This window comes from Setaria italica, chromosome III (genome assembly GCF_000263155.2).
Source record: "Setaria italica strain Yugu1 chromosome III, Setaria_italica_v2.0, whole genome shotgun sequence".
NCBI lineage: Eukaryota > Viridiplantae > Streptophyta > Magnoliopsida > Poales > Poaceae > Setaria > Setaria italica.
In genome coordinates, this window is record NC_028452.1 from 42181126 (window position 1) to 42203681 (window position 22556).

The 22556-nt window shown below is 46.7% G+C and overlaps 4 protein-coding genes across 4 annotated transcripts; all 4 read right to left on the reverse strand.

Annotated features, from left to right (window-relative positions):
- Positions 1–1319: 1319 nt before the first annotated feature.
- Positions 1320–3329, reverse strand: LOC101782111 (CASP-like protein 4C1). The gene is made up of 2 exons (XM_004962654.2): positions 1925–3329; positions 1320–1812 (listed from the first exon to the last, which is right to left on the reverse strand). Exons 1-2 carry the CDS (start codon positions 2252–2254, stop codon positions 1555–1557), a joined length of 588 nt encoding a protein of 195 aa, XP_004962711.1. The 5' UTR covers positions 2255–3329; the 3' UTR covers positions 1320–1554.
- Positions 3330–9993: 6664 nt separating this feature from the next.
- Positions 9994–11851, reverse strand: LOC101782519 (60S ribosomal protein L8). Its single transcript, XM_004962655.2, has 2 exons — positions 11304–11851; positions 9994–10543 (listed from the first exon to the last, which is right to left on the reverse strand). The coding sequence occupies exons 1-2, from the start codon at positions 11741–11743 to the stop codon at positions 10198–10200; spliced, it is 786 nt and encodes a 261-aa protein (XP_004962712.1). The 5' UTR covers positions 11744–11851; the 3' UTR covers positions 9994–10197.
- Positions 11852–12626: 775 nt separating this feature from the next.
- On the reverse strand, positions 12627–15635 carry LOC101782934 (translocon-associated protein subunit beta). The gene is made up of 6 exons (XM_004962656.3): positions 15375–15635; positions 13651–13749; positions 13458–13566; positions 13244–13315; positions 13113–13118; positions 12627–12990 (listed from the first exon to the last, which is right to left on the reverse strand). The coding sequence occupies exons 1-6, from the start codon at positions 15542–15544 to the stop codon at positions 12874–12876; spliced, it is 573 nt and encodes a 190-aa protein (XP_004962713.1). The 5' UTR covers positions 15545–15635; the 3' UTR covers positions 12627–12873.
- A 246-nt stretch (positions 15636–15881) lies between these two features.
- On the reverse strand, positions 15882–19082 carry LOC101783341 (probable inactive shikimate kinase like 1, chloroplastic). Its single transcript, XM_004962658.3, has 9 exons — positions 18867–19082; positions 18709–18755; positions 18539–18593; positions 17314–17474; positions 17115–17197; positions 16906–17023; positions 16640–16718; positions 16461–16525; positions 15882–16327 (listed from the first exon to the last, which is right to left on the reverse strand). Exons 1-9 carry the CDS (start codon positions 19012–19014, stop codon positions 16259–16261), a joined length of 825 nt encoding a protein of 274 aa, XP_004962715.1. The 5' UTR covers positions 19015–19082; the 3' UTR covers positions 15882–16258.
- Between the last annotated feature and the right edge of the window lie 3474 nt (positions 19083–22556).

Below are 22556 nucleotides of genomic sequence, written 5' to 3' on the forward strand. Positions count from 1 at the left end.
TAGAGACCAGCAAGTCATGATATATATATTATAAAAGGTTCGTATAAATTCCCTACGATATGGTCTTCAGAAACATGGTACAATTATGAAGAAATACACTATCTGAGAGAGAAAGAATTAGCCACCATACTTTAGAATCTACCGCTGTATTACTCCACCTCTGTACTACCACTACTATAATAAAGGGAGGCCGTTGGAGCTCGTCCCTCGGTTTGTAAGGTAATCAAGGTTTGTGCTAAGTGCTTGGGGTTTCCCGAAAGGGAAAGCCGCATGTAAGCTTGTCCCGTGGAAATGGATTAAGCTGTCCTGGCAGCATCCCTGCCTTCCTTTAAGCTCGTTCTTATGGGGCGATGTCTCTACGCTAGGGACCCTAGAGGAGAAACCTCTGCGCGTGTCGTTCTCGTGTTAGCCCTGGTAGCGGCGTTTGAGGAGAACCCTGTGTGCGCAGAGAAGTGTTCCCTTCGGGTGGAACTGCCTGGGGAGACGGTAGAGCCTGAGTCCTGTGTGAGCGTGGCTGGGGACGGTGAGGGTGCAGTCCGGGCTGGCCTGGTTCTGAAGCGAGCCAGCGAGGCATGCGGTGAGTACCGAGTAGGACTGTCACAAGCATAGCAGCACGACCGGCTGAATCTTCGGTCTCGCCAACCCGCAAAGATCCTGAGAATAGTCTTAATTAAGGAATATACCTAATCACGTACCCGCGCGTGCTCGTATCCCCCGAAAGCGACCCGAATAGTAGCGCAATAATGCGCAATAGTGAGTGAATAGTAGCTGAATAGTGACGCCACCCGTAGGTGCTCCACCCACTCACCGTGAGTGCTCGGGCACTATTCATATTCCCGAATTTGAATAGTGAGCTGAATTTAAATAGTGCCGCGAATTTGAATAGTGTTCGTCGAATTTGAATAGTGTTGTGAATAGTAACTCGAATTTTGAATTCCGAAAATTTTTCGAAGTCGCTCGCCCTATATATATACGCACACTTAACACCTGTATCTTCATTCTTCGTCGGCACGCATGGCTGAAGGCCTGAAACTGATCTGACACGCACTCAGTTTTCATTTTACTGAAGGGTGTTTGGATCTATGGAGTTTGGATCTATGGACTAATCATGTCATATCGGACGTTTATAAAAACTAAACGTGAACTAATTATAAAACTAATTGCATAAACCATGGCTAATTCACGAGATGAATCTATTAAGCCTAATTAATCCACGATTACCATATATTTTGTGTAGCTAACATAAGGTCAAATCAAATCATGAACTAATTAAGCTTAATAGAATCGCCTCGTGAATTAGTTTTCATTGATGCAATTAGTTTTGTAATTAACTTATATTTAATATTTAGGATGTGACAGGAGTAAACTTTAGTCACGTAAAACCAAACAAAACTAAACAGAACTAACTAGTACTATAGGCAACCAACACTGTGCTTTGATTTTCTTCAGCTGCCAAAGCAACTTTGCTCTAGCACTCGCCGTTCACACACACAACAGCACGCTATACTACTACCTACCAGCGGCTCGTCCGATCAGCTCTACCGGAACGCCCGATCAGTAGTCGGAGGTCGATGGCGGCGCGGACCGTGAGCCGGTGGCGAGGAAGCGGGCGACCCGGAAGCCGGTGACGAGCGCGGCCAGCGCCAGGAACGCGAACCCCGCGAACCCGAGCGCCACCGCGGCGTCGGCCCGCGCGCACGCCGCCGCGCCTCCGGCGGCGCTCCTCCACTCCCGCCCTCCTCCGCCGCCGCCGCACGACGCCGCGTCCCGCGCCGCGACGGCCGCCGCCGCCAGCGCCATGTACCCGAAGCCCTGCGCGCGCGCGCATGTACGTGAGCGTGACGCAGCTCAGGTGGTCTCCAAAAGGTTTGGGGCCGTGAGTGCGAGATGTGAAAGAGCCGGCACGCCAGCGGCTTATTACTACCTGGTCGTGTCCGAAGTCGAACCAGAGCTGCATGGCCTCCGGCAGCAGCGTGGCGCCCGTGGCCGCCTCCCACGCCGCGGCGGCCGCCTCGAACGCCGAGTAGACGGCCACGATGGCGTCGGCCGCCAGCAGGAACCGGAACGGCGCGCGGCGGAGCGCGGCGCCGTGGGTGGCCGCGAGCGCTGCCGCGGCCGCGGAGGTGCACAGCGCCGCCACGCGGAGCAGCAGCAGCGCCACCGCCGCGCCGGCGCGCCGCCTCGGCGGCGCCGCCGGCTTCCCGTGCTGCCACTGCGCCTCCGCCGCGGCCCGCGCGCCGTTCTGCAGCGGCATCGTCGTCGCGCGGTGACCCTGGATCGGCGCCGTCGAGCTAGTCTCGGCTCAGCTGGCTCGACGGGGACCCCTTCTCGGTCCCGGCCGGTATATATAGGCGGCGTCGCTGTTGGCGCGGCGGCTGGGGAGGTCACGGGGGAGGGTGCCGACGTGGCGGCGGCATGGCCAACGTGGCGGCGTCGGTGAGGCGAGGCGGGGAAAGGGAAACAAAGCTGGAGACCCCCAGCTGGCCAGGTGTGCGGCGACGGGTAGGTGTGGACATGTGAGCGGATTAATGGGGGGCATCAATGTGGAGTACGCCAAAGCACACCGCCAACAAGCACACCCGAGCTAATTCACAAGTGTCTGTCGAGGAAAAAATCAGCTCAACGTACATCTAACAAGAGTATACTCCGTAGAAGTTAGCAAGAAAATATCATCCGATGGCTCCCGGATGATTGGGGTTTCGAAGTGACCGGGCCGGGCGGCGTGGGCCGCGGCGTGATCCCCGTGAGGTCGTGACCGCGGCCGGCCGGCGGCCACCGAAAAGCGGAGCAGGTAAGCCACGGTGGATTGAACTGATGCTACTGTACACGTGGCAACGTGTCAAGGAGAGAGAACAGGTGCTACTGGTTAACCTGAAGAAATTAACGAGCTGTCATGCAATGATGCAGATACATGTCATCTGATCATCGTGCCGTACCGCAGTAGGTGTAGTGTAGGTCCATCGCGCAGGACTTTTGGAGCTAGCGGAGCTGAAAGCACCGGCGTCCACACTCCACGCAGTCCACACCAGCCGCGGCCGGCCGTCTAGTTGGTGCACAAGTCCACACACCGAGTTTAAGTGCGTGACGGCCTGACGGGCGTATGTTGCGCGCATTTAGGGCCTAACGTAGAAGCCCGGTGTCGCCGGCGACGCGCGCCCACATGACCGGAGTGTGAAACGACCGGGGCCCGGGGGGCTCGCGTGAGCGAGTCGTCAGCATGACGCGACCGGGTCCTGCATGCTCGGCGTGGTGAGGGGAAGGTCGCTTGGATCCTACGCGTTGTGATGGGCGATCGAGCAGCGGGGGACGGAATTAGGCTGGGGTTGGTTCGGCGTTGGGTTCGCCGTCTCCGGCGCCGGTGGGGTCACACTCCGACGAGGTGCCGCAGGGCCACCGGGGTGATTGGGATGGTCTCTTCTTCATCAGCCCAACTTCCGGTCCACCTACGGGATGGGCCTAAACGACTAGATAAAAAGGAGATGACAACTAGGCCCAGCATTTAGGAGGACTGACTGCCCCCATGTTTCACCAATTTCAACCAGCTACGAGGATAATATCATGCTACTTGAAATGTTACTGATGGAACAGGGACTCTGCATTCAATAACAGTACAGCGAAGATTACTGTAAGAGAGATTATTTCCCCACACGATGCAGATCAGCAGATGTACGATACGAGCTGCACAACCTCGCCAACAGAGGGCAGCTTGTTGCTCTGAAAACTGAAACAGAATGCCAGTCAACTTCTCTAGGCAAACTCTATCCACCATGATCTGTTCAATACGTTGGAGGGAGGATTAACCCATCTTCAGTACGCAGATGACAATCCACCTCTTAAAGACTTAATTCAAGTGGAGCAGATGTTGCAGTCCTGGAACTGGAAATGTGGGAAACTGTCTTTACGGTGGCAATTGGCAAATCGAATCTGTTGAACACCAGCCTAACTAGCGTACCAATGTACATCATGGGGCTTTACTGGTTTATACGAGGGGGCTCACCAAAGGCATCTCTTTCTGGCAAGGATTGGGTTGTTAGAAATAGAGTTTTACTTTGGTGTATCTCGGTTTGTAACATATCTCACCGAGAATCTATAAACGGTTGAGATAAGAGTTTGAGATAGATAAGGTAGGTAGTTTATTTGATCTTCAATATATATTCAAACCAAACCTTGTAATCTATCTCTAGACTATTGGCCTTATATTAACACGCAACCGTGGCAAGCCAAGATAGGCAATCATGTTCTCTCATTTTACATGGTGATCAGAGCCCTTCTTCCACCAAAACACATCTAAACCCGATGGCCTCTTCCTCCTCTTCCGCTCCTCTGCCACCGCTCGATTGTCCCGTCTCGGAGAAGTTGACGTGCGACAATTTCCTTCTCTGGGAAGCTTGACTCATGCCAGCAATCAGGGGCACACAGCTCACCGACATCCTATATGGATCTGTGTGCGCGCCGGCCATGACTACGGAGGTCACCAAGGAATACAAGACGAAGAGCATCGTCTCCAACCTTGCATATGAGAGATGGCTACAGCAAGATCAGCAGTTGCTCTCCTACGTCGTCAACTCTCTCTTCAAGGATGTCCTTGGACATGCTGCCACACTTACCACGTCGGCAGAGGTGTGGAAGGCATTGGAGATCATGTACTCGGCACAATCTCGTGCACGAGTTACTAATCTCCTCATGTAGCTAGCAAACACCAAGAAGGGCGGCATGACGGCGGCTGCCTACTTCTCCAAGATGAAGGGAAATGGTGATGAGCTCGTGGCTGCAGGCAAGGTGATTGAAGATGACTAGATGGTGTCCCATATCCTCACGGGGCTCGATTAGGACTACAACCCGCTAGTGTCTTCGGTGATGGGCATACAGATCCCATCTCGCTAAGTGAGTTATACTCTCAAATCCTTAACTATGATACGAGATTGGAGATGTTCCAGGAAAACTACAACTCCTGCTACTAGTTGTCGGCCAACTCAGCATCTCGTGGGCGTGGTGGCTTCTGCGGCTGTGGTTCAAACCGTGGTCGTGAGGGCAATAGTGGTGGTCGTGGCAACGATGACCGCAACAACAGCAACACCAGGAGCTCCTCCAAGCCCAAGAGCGAGAAGACCACCTGTCAGATATGCAAGAAGGTGGGCCATGATGCATCCAGGTGTTGGCATAAGTATGACAACGATGAATCCTACTAGCAGAACTCGAAGACCGCAGGTGCTGTATCAACTGGCTAGGGCGTGGACACCAACTGGTATGCTGATAGTGGTGCATCTAACCACGTAACCAGTAGCCTGGAGAATCTGACAGCGCATGACAAGTACCATGGACAAGACCAAGTGCACACCGCGAGCGGGGCAGGTATGAAAATCAGTAATGTTGGACACACTACTTTACATACCCCAAGCAGAAACTTGCATCTAAAAGATGTTCTTCATGTTCCAAGTGCTAGCAAAAATTTAGTTTCTATCCATCATTTAACATCTGATAACAACACCTTCCTTGAATTTCACCCTGATTCCTTTTTTATTAAGGATCATGTCACAAAGAAAATCCTTCATAGCGGTAGATGCAAAGGCAGCCTATATCCTCTAGGATCACCCTATTCTGGAGCTCGTCGTCTCAAGCAAGTTTATGGCATAAATAAGTCATCCTCTTCAAGGTGGCATAGTAGATTAGATCCTCCTGCTTTTCCAATAGTTGAGCGTGTGGTTAGAAAAAATGATCTTCCCTGTTCTAGTGATCAAAACATCGAGTCTGTGTGTGATTCGTGTCAACAAGTTAAGAGTCATCAGCTTCCATATCCAAGGTCTCACAGTGTGTCATATATGCCCTTGGATTTGATCTTTTCTTATGTGAGGGGTCCAGCACCTTCATATGTAGGCCGACATACTTATTATGTGAGTTTTATCAGCGATTTTAACAAATATACATGGTTGTACCTTTTAAAGAAAAAATCCGACGTTTTTCAAGTCTTTCGCAATTTCCAAAGCCTTGTTGAACGCCAATTTAACAGGAACATCCTAACTAAGCAAAGTGATTGGGGAGGAGAGTACGAGAAGCTAAACTACTCCTTCCAACAGATTGGTATTGCCCATCATGTATCCTGCCCACACGCTCACCAACAAAATGGCTTAGCTGAAAGGAAGCATTGCCACATCATAGAAGTAGGCCTTGCTCTCTTAGCCAACGCCTCCGTGCCCCTAAAATTCTAGGACGAGGCTTTCCTAATTGCCACCTATCTCATAAATCGCCTACCAAGCAAGGTCATTGACTACAATACGCCCCTAGAGCGTATCTTCAAGGAACAACCCGATTACACCTCCTTGCACATCTTTGGTTATGCATGCTGGCCAAACTTTAGACCCTTCAATCAAAGAAAACCTTCCTTCAGATCCATTTGATGTGCCTTCCTCGGTTACAATCCTATGCACAAAGGATTCAAGTGCCTGGATATCTCTAGTGGACATGTGTACATCTCAAGGGATGTTGTATTTGACGAATATGTGTTTCCCTTTGCCAATCTTCATCCAAATGCCAGATCTCGGTGGAGATAGGAAATTCTTTTACTTCCTGCCCATTTGCAAAATCATGGGGATGTAAATAGTGTTGTTCTAGATGTTACTGATAATTTCCCTGGGATTAGTGGTGTTTGTGATGTGCAAGACACTAATCAACAAGTCTCAATTGTGTTGGAGCCAAGCATAAATTTCACCTCTGCGTTGCACAATGAAGAAATTCATCCAACGGATCCAGATAGCACAAAAGATCCCAGCGCGGCAACTGGTGTTGATTTCCTCAGAGGATACGGCTCCGATCCTGGAGCAGATACGCCGGCTGCTAGCTACCCTGACTCTATCCCTGCTGCACCCAGTGGGCACTCGCCGCAGGGGGGCAAGGTTGTCGCATCCCACATCGACAGAAGCGCCGGCAGCATCTCCTGTTGCGCCCAGTCCACACGGGCCACATGCCGGCGCTGCGCCCACCACACCAGTGCACCGCGCGGGAAATCCACCAACCGGCTCAGGCGGATCCTCTGCGCCGGACGGATCGCCTGCTCCTCCAGCTGCTTCGCCGCCACCTCCAGTACCTAAAGCTGAAATTTTGCCTACTCCTTCATCCAGACCAAGCACCAATTGCAAAGTGGTATAGTAAAATCGAAAAAATTCATTGAAGGACTGTCCATTTTGGGAACTTGTGTGTCATAGGTGAGCCTCAAACATTGCAAGAAGCCTTGGATGACTCAAAGTGGAAAGGAGCTACGAAGGAGGAATTTGATGCATTGATCAAGAATCAGACATGGCATCTAGTTCCTGCTAAGAAAGGTATAAATTTAGTTGATTGCAAATGGGTTTACATAATCAAGAAAAAGGCAAATGGATCGATAGATAGATAGATATAAAGCCATATTAGTTGCTAAAGGTTTTAAACAACATTTTGTATAGACTATGAGAACACCTCCAGTCCCGTTGTGAAAATAGCCACAGTAAGATTGGTGTTGTTTGTGGCTGTGTCAAAGGGTTGGTGCTTAAGATGTGCAGAACATGTTTTTGCATGGTGTTCTGGAAGAAGTCGTCTTTATGAGACAACCTTCGGGTTTTGAGGATAGTAAGTTGCCTTATCATGTGTGCAAATTAGACAAAGCCATTTGTGGTCTACAGCAAGCTCCAGAAGCTTGGTACTCGAGATTGAGTTCGAAATTGATTGATCTTGGGTTTCTTGTCTTCAAGTCAGATATGTCTCTGTTCATCTATAGGAAAGGTAAGGTTGAGATTTTTATGCTTATTTACGTTGATGATATAATTGTCACTTGATCTTCTCAAGAAGCAATTACAGCCTGCTACAGGATCTAAAAGTGGACTTTGCGCTAAAGGATCTTGGAGATTTGCATTACTTCTTAGGGGTTCAGGTTGAGAAGGGAAGGGATGGTATTCTGCTGTCCCAAGAAAAGTATGTGTTGGAAATTCTTGATAGAGTTGGAATAAAAAGTTGCAAGCCGGCTATAACACCACTTTCGTCTAGTGAGAAGCTCTCAAGACATAAAGAAGTACCTTTGAGTTCTGATGACAGTACACGGTACAGGAGTGTGGTGGGAGCTCTCCAATATCTTACATTAACCCGACCTGATCATGCCTTTGCAGTTAACAAGGTATGTCAATTTTTACATACTCCTACAAGCCTTCACTGGATGGCTATTAAGTGGATACTCAGATATGTTAAGTTTACTGCTGATGTTGGGTTGAAAATTAGAGCTACTAACTCAATTTTACTAAGTGCATTCTCTAATGCGGATTGGGCTGGAAGTGTTGATGACCACAGATCCACTGGTGGTTTTGCTGTGCTTTTTGGACCAAACTTGATCTCTTGGAGTGCTAGGAAACAGGCAACGATTTCATGGTCTAGTACCGAAGCTGAACACAAGTCGATGGCAAATGCTACTGCAGAGTTAATATGGATGGAGTCACTGCATGTAGAACTTGGTATTCAGCTTCAACAAGTTCCTTAATTATGGTGTGATAATTTAGGAGCTACTTATCTTTCAGCTAACCTTGTTTTCCATGCTCAAGCTAAATACATTGAAATTGATTTCCATTTTATCCGAGAACGAGTGGCAGCAAAACAGTCGGGCTCATTCCTTCGCAAGATCAGGTAGCAGACGGTTTCACCAAAGCATTGCCTACTTCCAAGTTTGATTGAGGGAAGAAGACAAGTTTAGATTGAGGGAGGGTGTTAGAAATAGAGTTTTACCTTGGTGTATCTCGGTTTGTAACATATCTCACCGAGAATCTATAATCGGTTGAGATAAGAGTTTAAGATAGATAAGGTAGGTAGTTTACTTGATCTTCGAGATGTATTGAAACCAAACCTTGTAATCTATTTCTAGGCTATTGGCCTATATATTAACACGCAACCGTGGCAAGCTAAGATAGGCAACCACGCTCCCTCATTTTACATGGGTGACAAGAAATCAAGAAGGAATGCTAGATGATCAAATAGAAAGCTCTTGCTCACCCAAAACAATATGGGGTCCGGGGCTAATTTCTTGATACAAGGCAACCAATCCTGCGTGGTAGCTAAATGGATCTACAGAAGAGGATGGCTTGTGCACTAGTTTGTTGTGCATTATTTGAAGGGGAGAAGTCTTTTTAAGGTTCAGTGTGGGTGGGTAATCGCAGTTCTAACTTCTATCATGGTTTACATGCGGACAAAGGATGCCTGCATGGGGAAGTTCCCTTGAAAATATCATTCCCTAAGTTGTTCAGTATTTGCTCATATCCAAACACGAAAGTGGCGGGGGCAAATCAGAGAAATTGTGGCATCACTACTTCAGAATTTGAAAAAACTGAACAGAAGGTCTAAAGCTGGGAAATAGGCATGTAAACCGAATAATATGCTGGCGATATGAAGATGCCAGAACTGGAATTCCAAGCACAAAAATTATTTCAATACAAACTGGGCTAATTGGGTCTTTGCTCTAAAAGATTATAATCTGAATACATCCTTGATCACTAGTCAAATACTCCCTCCGTTCCAAATTGCAGGTTATTTTAACTTTTTCAAATTGCAAGTCATTTTAACTTTAAGTTTATAGATGCATAATTCCAAATTGCAAGTCATTTTACCTTTTCTAAGTTTACAGATATTATTATACATGTAGATTGCTCTAAAAGATTATAATCTGAATACATCCTTGATCACTAGTCAAATACTCCCTCCGTTCCAAATTGCAGGTCATTTTAACTTTTCTACCAAGTTTATAGATGCATAATTCCAAATTGCTAAGATCATACATGTAAACATACAATATATTTAGATGCATAGAAAAAATAATAGGGAGAGTAGTATTTTTTAAGATGAACATCGAGCATGTGTTGTTTAGATCTGTTGGGAGTTTTAATTTCTCATTCATTTCAACGAGCTCCACCAGAGCGCACTCAAAATTCTACAATCACGATTAACCAAATTGATAAGCAAGCAAGAATCCGAACATGCACAATGAAGTTCCATGGCCTAACAAACCAATACCATTTAGCACGAAATATCCAGGCAAAAACTTCTTTAGGCATAATGTAAAATCCAGACAGCGACCAAGAAAACTGACACAATGGTTCACCATAGTACCAGGCAACACATCCATACTGGAACACATGTCCTTCAACCATCTAGCAGCGGAGATAGATAAACAAAGATACGACAACAGTAACTCTAAGTGGCCTTGTCGGACTTGGCAGCAGTGGCTGCAGCCTGGCCCCTGAGACGACCGGTCCTCCTGGCAGCGATGAGACCAACCTTCTGGCCGGGGGGTGCGTCACGGCGGACAGTGGAGGCGTGACCAATGTGCTGGTGGTTACCTCCTCCGTGGGGATGCTCCACGGGGTTCATGGCCACACCACGCACCTTAGGCCAGCAGTTCCTCTTCACACGGTACTTGTGGTAGGCGTTACCAGCCTTCAGCATGGGCTTCTCAGTCCTGCCTCCACCAGCAACCTGACCAATCATGGCACGGCAGCTGCTGGGGACAATCTTCTTGGCGCCAGAGGGGAGCTTGATCCTGCAAGAACATAAACATATGAGTAGCTGCATCCAGGCAAAAGACTACCCTCAGATCATGGCTGCATACAGACAATGACATACACACCACAGAAACACAAATACAAGGGCAAAATAATGACAAAATGAAAGGCTGTCAAGTAGGCACATGTATTAGGATCAGTGACATCAACAAAGTTCTATACATTGTGACTCAAATCATCATCTACAAGATATATCAAACATTACATGATCATGAATAGGTAACAAGTAACAAAATCATCAACACTTATGAACACATAAGAACCACAAACATGACAATTTATAAGACTTGCCAACATTGCAAACCAAACTGTTAGGCTCATAATCAACAGAACAGAACCAACAAGACACGTTAAACAAAAACCCAAATCCTCATTATACCAAAACTGATGTTAAAAAATACTAACTATTAAACTGATAGAACCAGCTTAAAATGGATGGATTCTTGCCAATTTCATTTTCAACCATATGTAACAATAAATTAAACACCATGCCTACTCTCCAGTAGCAATCCACAACTAAGTCATCTTGACAATATCATCAATCGCAAGCATACAAATTTAAAAGATATGACTACAAGCGACGAGAACAGAGCAACATCACTACGAAGCAAAATTCTACCACGAATCCATGACAACACACCAGATCAGATCTAGTTAAACAATCGCTAGCAGGGGCCGCACATCAGATCTCATGATGATTTTAAGGAAAATGGAGATAGAAGCTGATGGGATTTGGACCTGGAGGTTCCGTTGTCGGGGTTGTGGCTGATGACGATCGCGTAGTCCCCGGAGGCCCTGGCGAAGACGCCGCGGTCGCCGACGTGGTGCTCGACGTTGCAGACGACGGCTCCCTCGGGGATACCGCGCAGCGGCAGCACGTTGCCGATGGAGAGCGTGGCGCGGCGGCCGCAGTAGATGAACTGGCCGGTGTAAATGCCCTCGGCGGCGACGAAGAGCTCCTTCTGGTGCTTGTACCTGAAGGGGTGGCGGAAGGTGACCTTGGCGAGCGGCGCGCCGCGGCCGGGGTCGTGGATGACGTCGGTGACGACGCCCTTGAGGTACCCGTTGCGCTCGCCGAAGTCGAGGGAGCGGAAGCGGGCGGGGCCCTTGCGGTGGTGGGTGTGGGACTTGAACACGGACCCCGCACCCTTACGTTGCGCGCGGATCACGCGACCCATCTTCTCCGGCGGCGGCGGCGGCGGCGGCGGCGCGGCGGAAGGGGGATGCGAGAATGGGCGCTGTGCGGCTAGGGTTGGAGCAGCGAGAAGAGGGAGCCTTATATAGTGCGTGGCGGGGGCTTTGGGGAGGGATTTACCCTAGGGCGGACGGTTGGATGGGGGTCTGGGGTGGCTTTGGACCGTCGGATCGGGCTGGGAGGGTGGTGGGATCAGAGTGTCAGAGAGAAAGAGGCTAAGGGAGTGAGGAGTGGGCTGGTTCTGATGGGCCGGCCGCCGTGAGTGTAACTGTGGTGAGTGTTGTTTGCTGGTATGGAATGAACTGGGCTCTATGTTGGCCCGATGATGAGCAAGGCTCAAATTGAGGCCCAGATGTAGCTGATCGTCTATACTTATTTTTTAAATTTTTATTTATTCTGCAAAGTAGATTATTTTCCCCAATATCTCAAGCTCTCAGCTTATTATTGCTTTTTAATTTTCTTTTGGTTGATCGTCGTTTAGGAAATTGCATTTATCAGAGCTAAGAAGATCTCGAGAAATGATGCTCTTTTTTTTCTTTTTTGAACACACTGCTCTTAATTGGGATGTTAGTGGATGCTAGATCGAGACATCCGCTTTAGCAGGAGCTTCCTGAATCCTGACATGACCACCGGCTCTAGAGACTCCAGTTCCAGTGCCTCAACACTGTTGAAACTATTTCGATATGCTAATCTCCTTGCCACCAACTTACCATGAAGCAGATCTAGAGAGTAGAATGTGAAAAAAAAAATGTAAAATCCGAATTCCGTGTAGTTGCAACCGCACATGACGTACGTCAGCCAAGCTTCTACGGTTCTATACCCACCAAGCACTTTGCTCTCCAGCTCACACAGGCACACAGCAACCATATCAAAATGTTCCTTCAAGCAAAATTAACTTTCCTAGTTACAAGGTCCTCTGTCAACAACGAAACATGAAGTATAATAAACAAGTAACCAACCAAAATTACAGGTCCGCTTTGCTAACTGATGCTCACTTCGTTACAGTTCATGGTGGGGGTGAGTAAATGTAAACTTCAAAGCTTTTGCTCAGCTCAAACTATCAAGGGTTCCTCCTGGCAAAACGGCCAGCTACACCAGCGACCTACGAGTAGATCAGCGTCTCTTCTTGCTTGCTTTCGAGCTGCTCTTCGATGGGCTCGCGACCAGGTAGATAAACAGTCCCACGAACGAGACAACAGACACCAGTGACCCGTATTTCATCACAAGCCTCTGTATCATGGATAGCGATTTGTTAGCATCCCACTCAAACGAATGCTAGAAACATACTTGAGAGCAGCTGATTTAGATGGACTTGTAAAATTGACTGTAACTGAAGGAAAGAAAGAAAATACCTTAGCCTGAACATAGCAGGAGAGAAAATTCGGATTTCCACACACGGGAGTAGCACCGGAAACAGTATCCAAACATCAGTGTCCAAAAGAAACATAAACTAGGATGTGAATGCAATGGCATGATTACTTACCCATTCAAACTTCTTCTCCGGAGGTCTCTCAGCGAGAATATCCAGTGGGAAGATGGGAGTTGAGTAGGCCTCCTTCAGCATATACAAAACATTGATTTAGTAAAATAGCATTGGCCAAGCAATTGCAATGTAGGAAAATAAAGAGGGATAATACAAGATGCATAGCATGAGAAACACTACTGAATTATGTAAAGTAAAAGGTAAAAGACAAAACCTGAAGAGCAGTCTTTGTGGGAACACGGTATGTGATAACAGCTGGTGAACCCTGGAATCTGCCCTGTGTTTTGGTCTCCAGGACAAATGTGTGTGAAGCAGTGGCACCACTGAAAGAGTAAAAAATGAAATCATTTTCTGTTCACTACATAGATACACCTATAGCAGAGATATGCATTACGAAATGTACTCACGGGTCAAGTCTTTCCAATGTCTTTGATTTCTCTCCAGTGACAAGCTCAAATGCTTCTGTTGGCCAAGAGTCATCATTAATGGTCACATCATAGGCAGTCCTGCAAGAGATTTTACAGTAAGTTCATGCAGATGCTATTAAAATATATGTAGTTGACTTGCTATCATATGAAACAGAAAAGAATCTAAGTTACATATTATCAAGCAAGTGGCACAGCAAAGCCAACCCAAAAGCGACGTGTCATTTTAGATCCTCAACATCAAAGAAGCCCATATTGTAATTTGTAACATAGGACCCATGTTACTATAAAAGCAACGAAGCCAAATAGGAAACATTAATTCAAACTCCCTGTCTAATTTTATTAATTAATTTCTACATTTCCCTGTAAAAACTTCAAATAAATGGATTTTTGGGAAAAAAAATTAAGGGTGTGCTGCACTTGTAGAACTCCCCAAACCTATCTCTGATAATGATAGAGAAAAGGTATAGTAATCACAGATTTGAGCCATGCACATCATTTAAGGACTCTGAATCAAGTAAAATAGCATGTGAATGCCCAAATTCAGACCTAAGCACATCAAGTATTGTTGGAACTGTGGTACAAGAGAAAGCAGTAGCACTAGCACATGGTGATTCCTTCAACAAACAATTGTTGTAGGACAAAGGGAGTAAATCTACAGCGCATAGAAATGCAGTAAAAGTTTCCAGGCCATTTTATTAGGTGATGTAATGTCCAACATAATCAACCTGCCATATTGTGCTTGACTTGTAGATCTAGTCAGATAAGCTATAAATATGTGACCAATAGATCAAAACAAGCAAGACATCTTTAGATAAGTTAAGAAACACAATTTGTGATGTCCCAAACAAATGACTAGTAAACACAGAGTGCATGCTTCAACTGCAAAGGTGTAATTGTCTTAATTCTGAAGCAAACTTAACTCACAGTTTTGCAGAAAAATAGAAAGTGCATTTCCTTTTGGCAGTGTAGACCAATGAGATTCTTAGGAACAAACAGTGCATCATTTCTACATCAAGGGGATTACTAAGCTCTTTTCATGCAAAACAAACTATAATACCATCAACCATCTGCGCGACTGACCTATGGAGGTTTGGCAATTGACAAAATAGATGATGTAATGTTCCGAATGGACCCTGTGAGTAGTTTCCTTTTGTGAATCACCTACCTACATGCATGTTAGCACCAGCACAATCCTACATGCAGTGACTGAAATACCCCTTACAAGCTGTTTAGCTAGATAACCATAAGCATGCACTACATATGCAGGAGAATGATTCATCAGGTCCCAATTGCGAATAGCCGAATAACAAGCTCTTGATCTAGCAGTCAATTAGGAACATGGGGACATAAGGTTTGGGATAATTGGGGGATCAACGATAAGAGGAGCAAGCAGTGGTTGCAATTTTATCAGATGCTGCCGTTCCCAAAGCACAATTAAGCAAATCTATCACCTAGATTTAGCAGACCTACACTAAAAATGGTAAACTAAATTCCCCGCTGAGGTTTAAGAAGGAAACCTCGCATGACTCCCTCACCCCTCACCCCACGACGCAGATCCAAGCACGAGAAGGCACGTTCAAATCTCTCAGAAAAGGAAGGCGCACCGAGTCGGATCAGATCAGATCCCGTGAGCAAGCGGAACTACCACTACAAGCAACAAACCAAATCAGCGGTGCGGGGTGGGAGGAAGCGGAGATACTCACGCGGATCCATGGTTGTAGAGGTCGAGGGAGACGGCGACGCGCTCGACGCCGGGCTTGGGGCGGGAGAGCGACACCTTCTTGTGCGCGACGACGAAGGGCGCGTCGGAAGCGGAGGCGGCGGCGGCGAGGCCGACGAGGAGGAGGGCGACGAGCGCGAGGGACCGCGCCATGGCTGAGGCTCGACCTCGCTGGGTAGGGTTCGAGGGCTCTCTCAGCTGAGGCGTAGCGGCGGCGGAATGGATCTCGTCTCCCCTTGCTCGCTCTCCTCTCGCCTGGTAATAGCCCGGTGGCCGCGTGACGTGGCTCGTGAGGCTGCACGTGGGACCCACTACCCAGGACCTCGCGCTCGTCAGCGCGCGTGACTGCGTGAACGGCTTCGCCTTTCAGCTCCAGCCGCCGAAAAGAGCACGGGTTCTTTTTTTTTCTGTCTCATTATCCTGGAAAAAAAGAGTATGATACGACATGAATATTTCTGCGTAAATCGTTCCAGGAAAATTCTCAAGTTCCTGCACAAGCCTCTGTTTAACAGGGCAGCATGTTCATCGTAAAGGGATTCTCAAAATTGTCCTGACAAAATTCTCCAGATTTCAGCCTTTGGGCCATATGCAGGTAGACCTGCCATTTCGATTAGACAGTAAATTCGTTCTGAGACCTGCTGCACCATGGCAGATTTACATAATGCGCTATCAAATGGCAATCGATTTTACAATACGAAATAAAGCATATTCGAGCACAACAGCGCGCTTCTGTTCCTCGGACTTCAAAATGCTTGTGCTTGATTCGTGGGTTAACGGTAATCAGCTTCCTGGAAGATCTAACTGCAGGAGCTCTGGCAATTGGGGATAACATGTAAATGCTGGAGCGGAGTGTTGCGCATTATCAGCCTAGAAGGGCTTCCCTGCAGCTTCCATCATCGCTTTTGTTCGGATCAGTCTCTCGATTTGCCTCACAATCTGGGGAGAAAATGTTACAGTGTTAATATCAGCTGTATTCAGGTAAAGTTATGAAGTGCTATGCCTAATTGCCCAAACTAAAGACACATGCAACTCTGCCTGTGTCATGGATATACTAGTATTGCTGACTTACTTCAAGAACCATGTCCTCAAGGGTCACTGAGTCAACGCTGCTGTAGCCCAGCTGAGAAGCCACATCTGAAAGGTATTGAGGCATGTCAGTAAAAGTTCACCTAATTGTAAATATTGATCGTCCATCAATTTTACTCAAAAATCAAAAGATAGGAATGCAGTTTGAGGATTTATCTTTACTTTGTACTGAAACAGTAATATCAGAAATTCCATAGCGTTCTTTCAGATCATCATGCTGCTGACGGAGCTTGCTCATCGCCTACACAGGTAGATAGATAATAAAACCAAGTTAGAGGTAAACATGCTAATAACTAACCAGAGGATGTGGAAGCATCTTCACACAGGAAGAGGACACTAGTTACTAGAATATACTTGACTTTCAGAGTTTCAGTCAGTTATTATGTCCAGAGTGCATGGCACAACCAGCTATCGAGAAGAGAGGTAACCTGTGAAAAAGAGTCTGGATCTGTAGTAGCTTGTGTTCCCGTGCTCTTCAACATATCGTTTGCCGCCATCTCAAGAGGTACATCAATCCAAATGGAGACACCATGCCTCAGTAAGCCCCTGGAGGTTTGTTAAACATAAATATCAGCATTGGTAGACTGACTTAATGTGCGCGAGAAACAGAATAGACTATGGAGACATCCATACGTACAGATTAGTTGAGTTCATGACGGCGCCATCCCCACAGCAAAGCACAAGGCTACCCATGGACGTGAGCTGCTTTAACCCTTCAGTCTAGCAGCAGGACAGAAGAATGATAAATTGGTGCTAAGCAATTTAGGAGCAGCAAAATTTGGAGCAACAAAAATAGTCAATAATTACAGAAAGAAAGGAATAAAGAAGGGAAGCACCTCAACTTCAAGATATCCCTTCTCATCGGATTCCTTGAAGGCTCTAAGGGCATCCTTGCCCCCAAGAACATCCTCGAGCAGTTCCTCACTGCAGAGGTAGCGGTATATTATGGAATTGGCAAGGAGCTTGCCGATATTGCGCTTGGCTGTGCAATCCGTGCCTATGCATGAAGGAATAATCCAGTTAGTGTCTGCATCTTGTTGGACTGGCCAGGTCTGTATGGTTTTTGCCCCAAAATGAACTAATCCATAATGTTGACATAGAGTGGTAATGTTTATGGCTATGGTTCTAATAAACTCAGAAGGGAAAAAACATGGATCGGAAGATAACACGGACAAGGAATTGTAGAGCTTGCATGGGCTGTCAGGCTAGGTGGTGCCACCGATTCTAGCATGAGCATGAAGATTGCAGTAACTTCAGAGCAGCAAGCAAGATATGGTTTTCTTGAAAGAAATTGCACCTGCAGTTTACACCTTCAACTAAAGGAAAAACTGGAAGGTTGCGGCAGCTTTTCAGAACAGGAACCAAACAAAAGGGCTTCAGAGAATGCCATCTCGACAACAACTGTTGCAATTTGCTAAGCTTTGGTCCCATATCCACGGCACGACTCTATCATATCAAGGGAAGAAGATAGCCTGGCGTTCATCTTCTAATGGAAACTACTCGGAAAATCAGCTTATGAGGCACAATTTTTTGGCTCATTTACAAAAACAGATTGGAGGCTGATTTGGAACCAGATGTTATAGGTTGAATACGAATGCAAGTTTTGTCTGTCTCCTACTGCAATACAAAGTCCTCAGAACAAACACGCGACCATCAAAAGGTTGTGTTGCCAATCCAATTTCAAAGCTTCAAAGGATGTTCAGGATGAAATAGCCCTTTGCCACACAGTAATCTGCCTTTTTGTCTCAAGTAGTTTTTGGCAGAAAATTACAGGCTGGGTGGGACTAGAATGGCTTAGCCAGGCGATAACAGCAAAGTTCCTATTCTAATGGCGATCAATTGCTGCAAATCTTTGTTGCTGAAGAAACATCAGAGATTCAAGAACTCGACAGTCACATTTGGATCGTTTAAGTGCAAATTAGGTTTCATTGTGTTACAAAATTTTCGTGCAAACAAAAGATCTCAATTTGATTGTTGTCACCAGCATTTGGATTGGTTGACGTTGGTGGAAAACCATAAAGGCCTTTTAATCCCATCCTAAAAGGAGGTGAAGAAGCATACCGACGATATAAATTGGCGTTTTCCTGAAATCGCCCACGGCTTCAGCAGTTTTCCTCTGCACCAATATGCAACCACAAAAAACCATGTAGATGGACGAATATTTATTTCGACTAATTACAGAGAGGAAATAGATGGTAGAGACTAGCGAGAGGGGGAGGGAAGGTGCCTACGAGTAGATCAACGGATGGGTTGAGCTCCTCCAGAGGCAACTCGGAACCTGCAATGGATCCCCGGAAAATGGAGTCGGACGATAGTATCTGTTCATTGCGAAATCGAAACAGCAAAGAAAAGAAAAGAAAGAAACGGAGGGATGGTCGTAGCAACGTACTCGGGAAGGCGCGAAGACGATGCAGACGGATGCGGCGCCCGGCGGAGAGCGACGCCGGCGGCGTAGCGAACGAGAAGCGCCTCGGGGAGACGGTGGAGGGAGAAGAAAAGAAGCCTGTCGCCGCCGCCGGAGCTGCTCGCATCGCCATGGCGCCTCTCCCGTCCGTCTCGCTCGCTCTTCTCGCAGGTCTTTTCCTCCCCCGTTATCCGCAAGGCGCAGAGCCGGAGGAAGCGAGGCGAACCGAGAACGAACCTCCGCCGTTGATGTGAGCCTGGACGGTGCTAGAATGATCCGCCGCGTGGGCCCCACGTTCCAGCGACCTGTGTTTTCTGAACTTTTTCTTTGAACCATTTTATATCTAATCTTTCGGAAAGGGAGGATTTATGTCACGGTAGATGTGGAGGTGCACTCATCCAACGTTACTAACTTAACAACGTTACTAACTTGATTCAATCCAAATCATTGCCACGGGAAAACCTCTCCCATCTGCATAAGTATGAACTGTAATTCATGCATCAATTTTTTCATTCAAATAATATACTCCCTCCTTTTCCTTTTTTTCCTTTTACGTAAGTGTGAAGTATCTAACGTCATACATGAGAAGGAAGGAGGCAGCATTTCTTTTCCTAGTCACTTTTACTGATCTTAAAACAAAGGAGGGCACCCTAACATGCAAATGATGAAAGAAAAAAAACATCAAAGGGGAGTATGCGCATAAGCAAACAAAAAAAGTATATGTGCACACCACACAATTAAGGGAGAAATCAACTAAGGAAAAACCTTCTTTGGAAATGGTTTTTGGGAAGAACCGGGGAGGGCAGTAGGGGTCAGGGCTAGGTGGTGTTCGCCATGGTTTTGTGGAAATGGCTTTAAGGAAGGAGGGGTTTTCAAAAGAGAAAAAGAAAAATATTGTATTGTCTTTGTTTTTTTATATTTTTATTAGGTGAACAGTTTATTAGTTCGAGAAGCAGAAATACTACCTAGTTGTGTTCGAATCAGTCTTGTTTAAGTATAAATTGGATCGGATGGATTTAGGTTTTTCTCATAGTTGGATTTAATACATATCATGTTATTAGATTTGGATTATGAACGTCTAATTTTTGCTACAGTGAGGTACAAATGATGAAGCTCAAAATTAGTTTTAAGAACTAATCCAGTCCAAAGCTAATAAAGCCCAAGACTCACCAAACCTAATCTTTTTCTTATCAGGCTAGGTTATATTTGTAATGTTCATAAGATCGGATGGACGAAACTAGATATTTTGTCCAAAGGCCAAATATAAATAGTGTTTTCATCAATTGGATAAATGAAATTGAATATTTATCCAATGAGTGGATGAAAAATTCACCAGTGGATGAAAACTAAATTTTCATTTGCCCAATAGATGGGTCAAAATCAAGCTTTCGTTTAGGGGGTGGCATTTCATTCATCCAGTGAAAATTCAACTTCATCTGCCCAACTCTTTTCATCCATCCACGGGGTGAAAAGTCAATTTTCGCTTAAAAAAACCTAGGAAAAAAAGGCATGACTCTGTCCAACAAATGAAGGTAATATATTTCTGTTTTACTCTAATGTGAGGAATTATTTTTAATAACATATGAAATTGTATTAAATTAAAAAACTCAAACATTCATTGTGGAATTGGGAGATTATTGGAGAAGGCTTGCCGGAGTGGTCATGATCATGGCGAGGGGTGATTGTGATGTGTGTTTTGGGTAGTGACTCAATAAGAGTTGGGTTCCTCGATGCTTTCGTCAGCTAATGAACTACTTTCTATGACCGTAATATAAGCCATCTAAATTTGCCTTAAGGCAAATATTTTAAATTTGATCATCAACATCTAATATTTTATATAGATTCATAAAATAAGATTGATTATATGGATTCATCTTGAAAATAATTGTATAGCACATATACCTTTCAATTAGGTAATATATATGGCTAGTCAAAATTCAAAAAAACATAAATGAACTTATGTTTGTGATGAAAGCAATTACTAGTAGGTTGTATGCATAAAGTCAGGAGGGCAATGGGAGTGTACAAAACCCATAATAATAGACCGTGTCGGATTTATGAGCGTAAATCCTGGCAGTCCACCAGGGTTACCCAAGTGGTTGATTTATAGGTGAGGGCGATTGCGAAACCAAGAACTCGAAGGTGATCGCGAGAACACAAAGGGGACACAAGGGCGGTGGCGCATCTCATCTTCCTAGCGACGTCGATCCTCGCGCTCTGCATCACGGTTGGGCACAGGAGCGCCATAGTCGCGGTCGTACTCGGCGCGGTGGCAGAGCTCATTCTCATTGCGCTCGTTGTGGCGGTTGTTGAGGTCGACGCGCATGTCGCAGTGTTGACGGAGGTCACGCAACTCATCACGAAGATCATATTGCCGACATGGTCGGCCTCGCTCTCCATCATCGCCTCTCCCACCACGGGGGGCGGTTGTCATTGTTGTCATGCCGGCGAACGTTGTTGATGTTGCTGTTGACGGGTGGGTTGGCATAATTGTTGGCCGGTGGTTTGACATTGTTGTTGACAGATGGGTTGGCGAGTGGGATGGTGTTTTACTCCACCTCCTCTTCGTGGATTGGCTCCATCCGACCACCTGCGCAGTCGCCTCGATGGTGGTCGGATCTGCTATTCCCAAACCTGCTTCGAGAGTGTCGGGAAGATGTGGACCGAGAATGTGCAAGTTAGTTGTTGATTTGCTCCTCGATTTGGGTATTGGCGACTTGGAGTCATGCCTGAATCCATCGGATTTGGTCTGAATCTGGAAAATTTTCCAGCTCAGCAAAGGCAGCCCCCATGTTGGCCTGGGGTATGGCAAAGATGTTGTGGCCGGCCTGCTCGAGGTTGGCTAGTAGATTGCGGGCGCGTATAGGGCGCCCGTCTTTCCCGAGCGCCACCTTGGTTGGCGTTGTCGCGGTCATTGTGCGGCTGTTGGCGCTGGTCGCCTGCTGCATCTGCATTAGCAACATGTTGCTACTAGGTGTCGGGTTGCTCCTGTTGGCGCTGTGTTGCGTGTTTCTTGTTCCTGGCATTACGGCCTTCTTCTTGAGATTCTGTTTCACCATCCCGAGGTGGCTCATCAGTGGAGACCATGAAAGCTTCACGATCTGGCATGGAGGAGTTGCTCTCATCGTCACATCCATAGGGATTTGGTGTCGGGATGATGTGAGGCACCTGGAATTCACCACAGTCCGGAAACTGGGTGGGTTCGAGCGGTTCTTCAAATTGGATCTGGAAAACCTGATCAAGCTTAGCAGAGTACTCGGTGGCGGCTGAGTTCCACAGACCGAAGGGGACGTGGGACGGACCCTGCGCCGACCTTGTTGAGCATAGCGCCACCTCAGATAATTATATGCACTCAACAACAGTGCTGCTGATACGATCTAGCCCCGTGATTAGGTCAGAGGGCATGGGTGGGTGGGTGCCAAAGAGTAGATCTGGAACCTTCTCGGAGAGAGAAAGTTCGCCGACTTGCTGGGCAAGCGGCATGAAGATTTTTAGGTGGAGAACTTGTCCCGTCGGAGCAGATCCGACGGAAGCCAAGCTGGTGCTGGATGCTGGGTTGGCGGAAGTCGCCGAGTTGACGGAAGAGGTGGTCGGATCGGAATCCGCCGGCATGGTCCTGAATTGAATCTAGACCGGGTTGGCGAGGAAGTTCTTCATGCTCTCGGAAAAAATAAC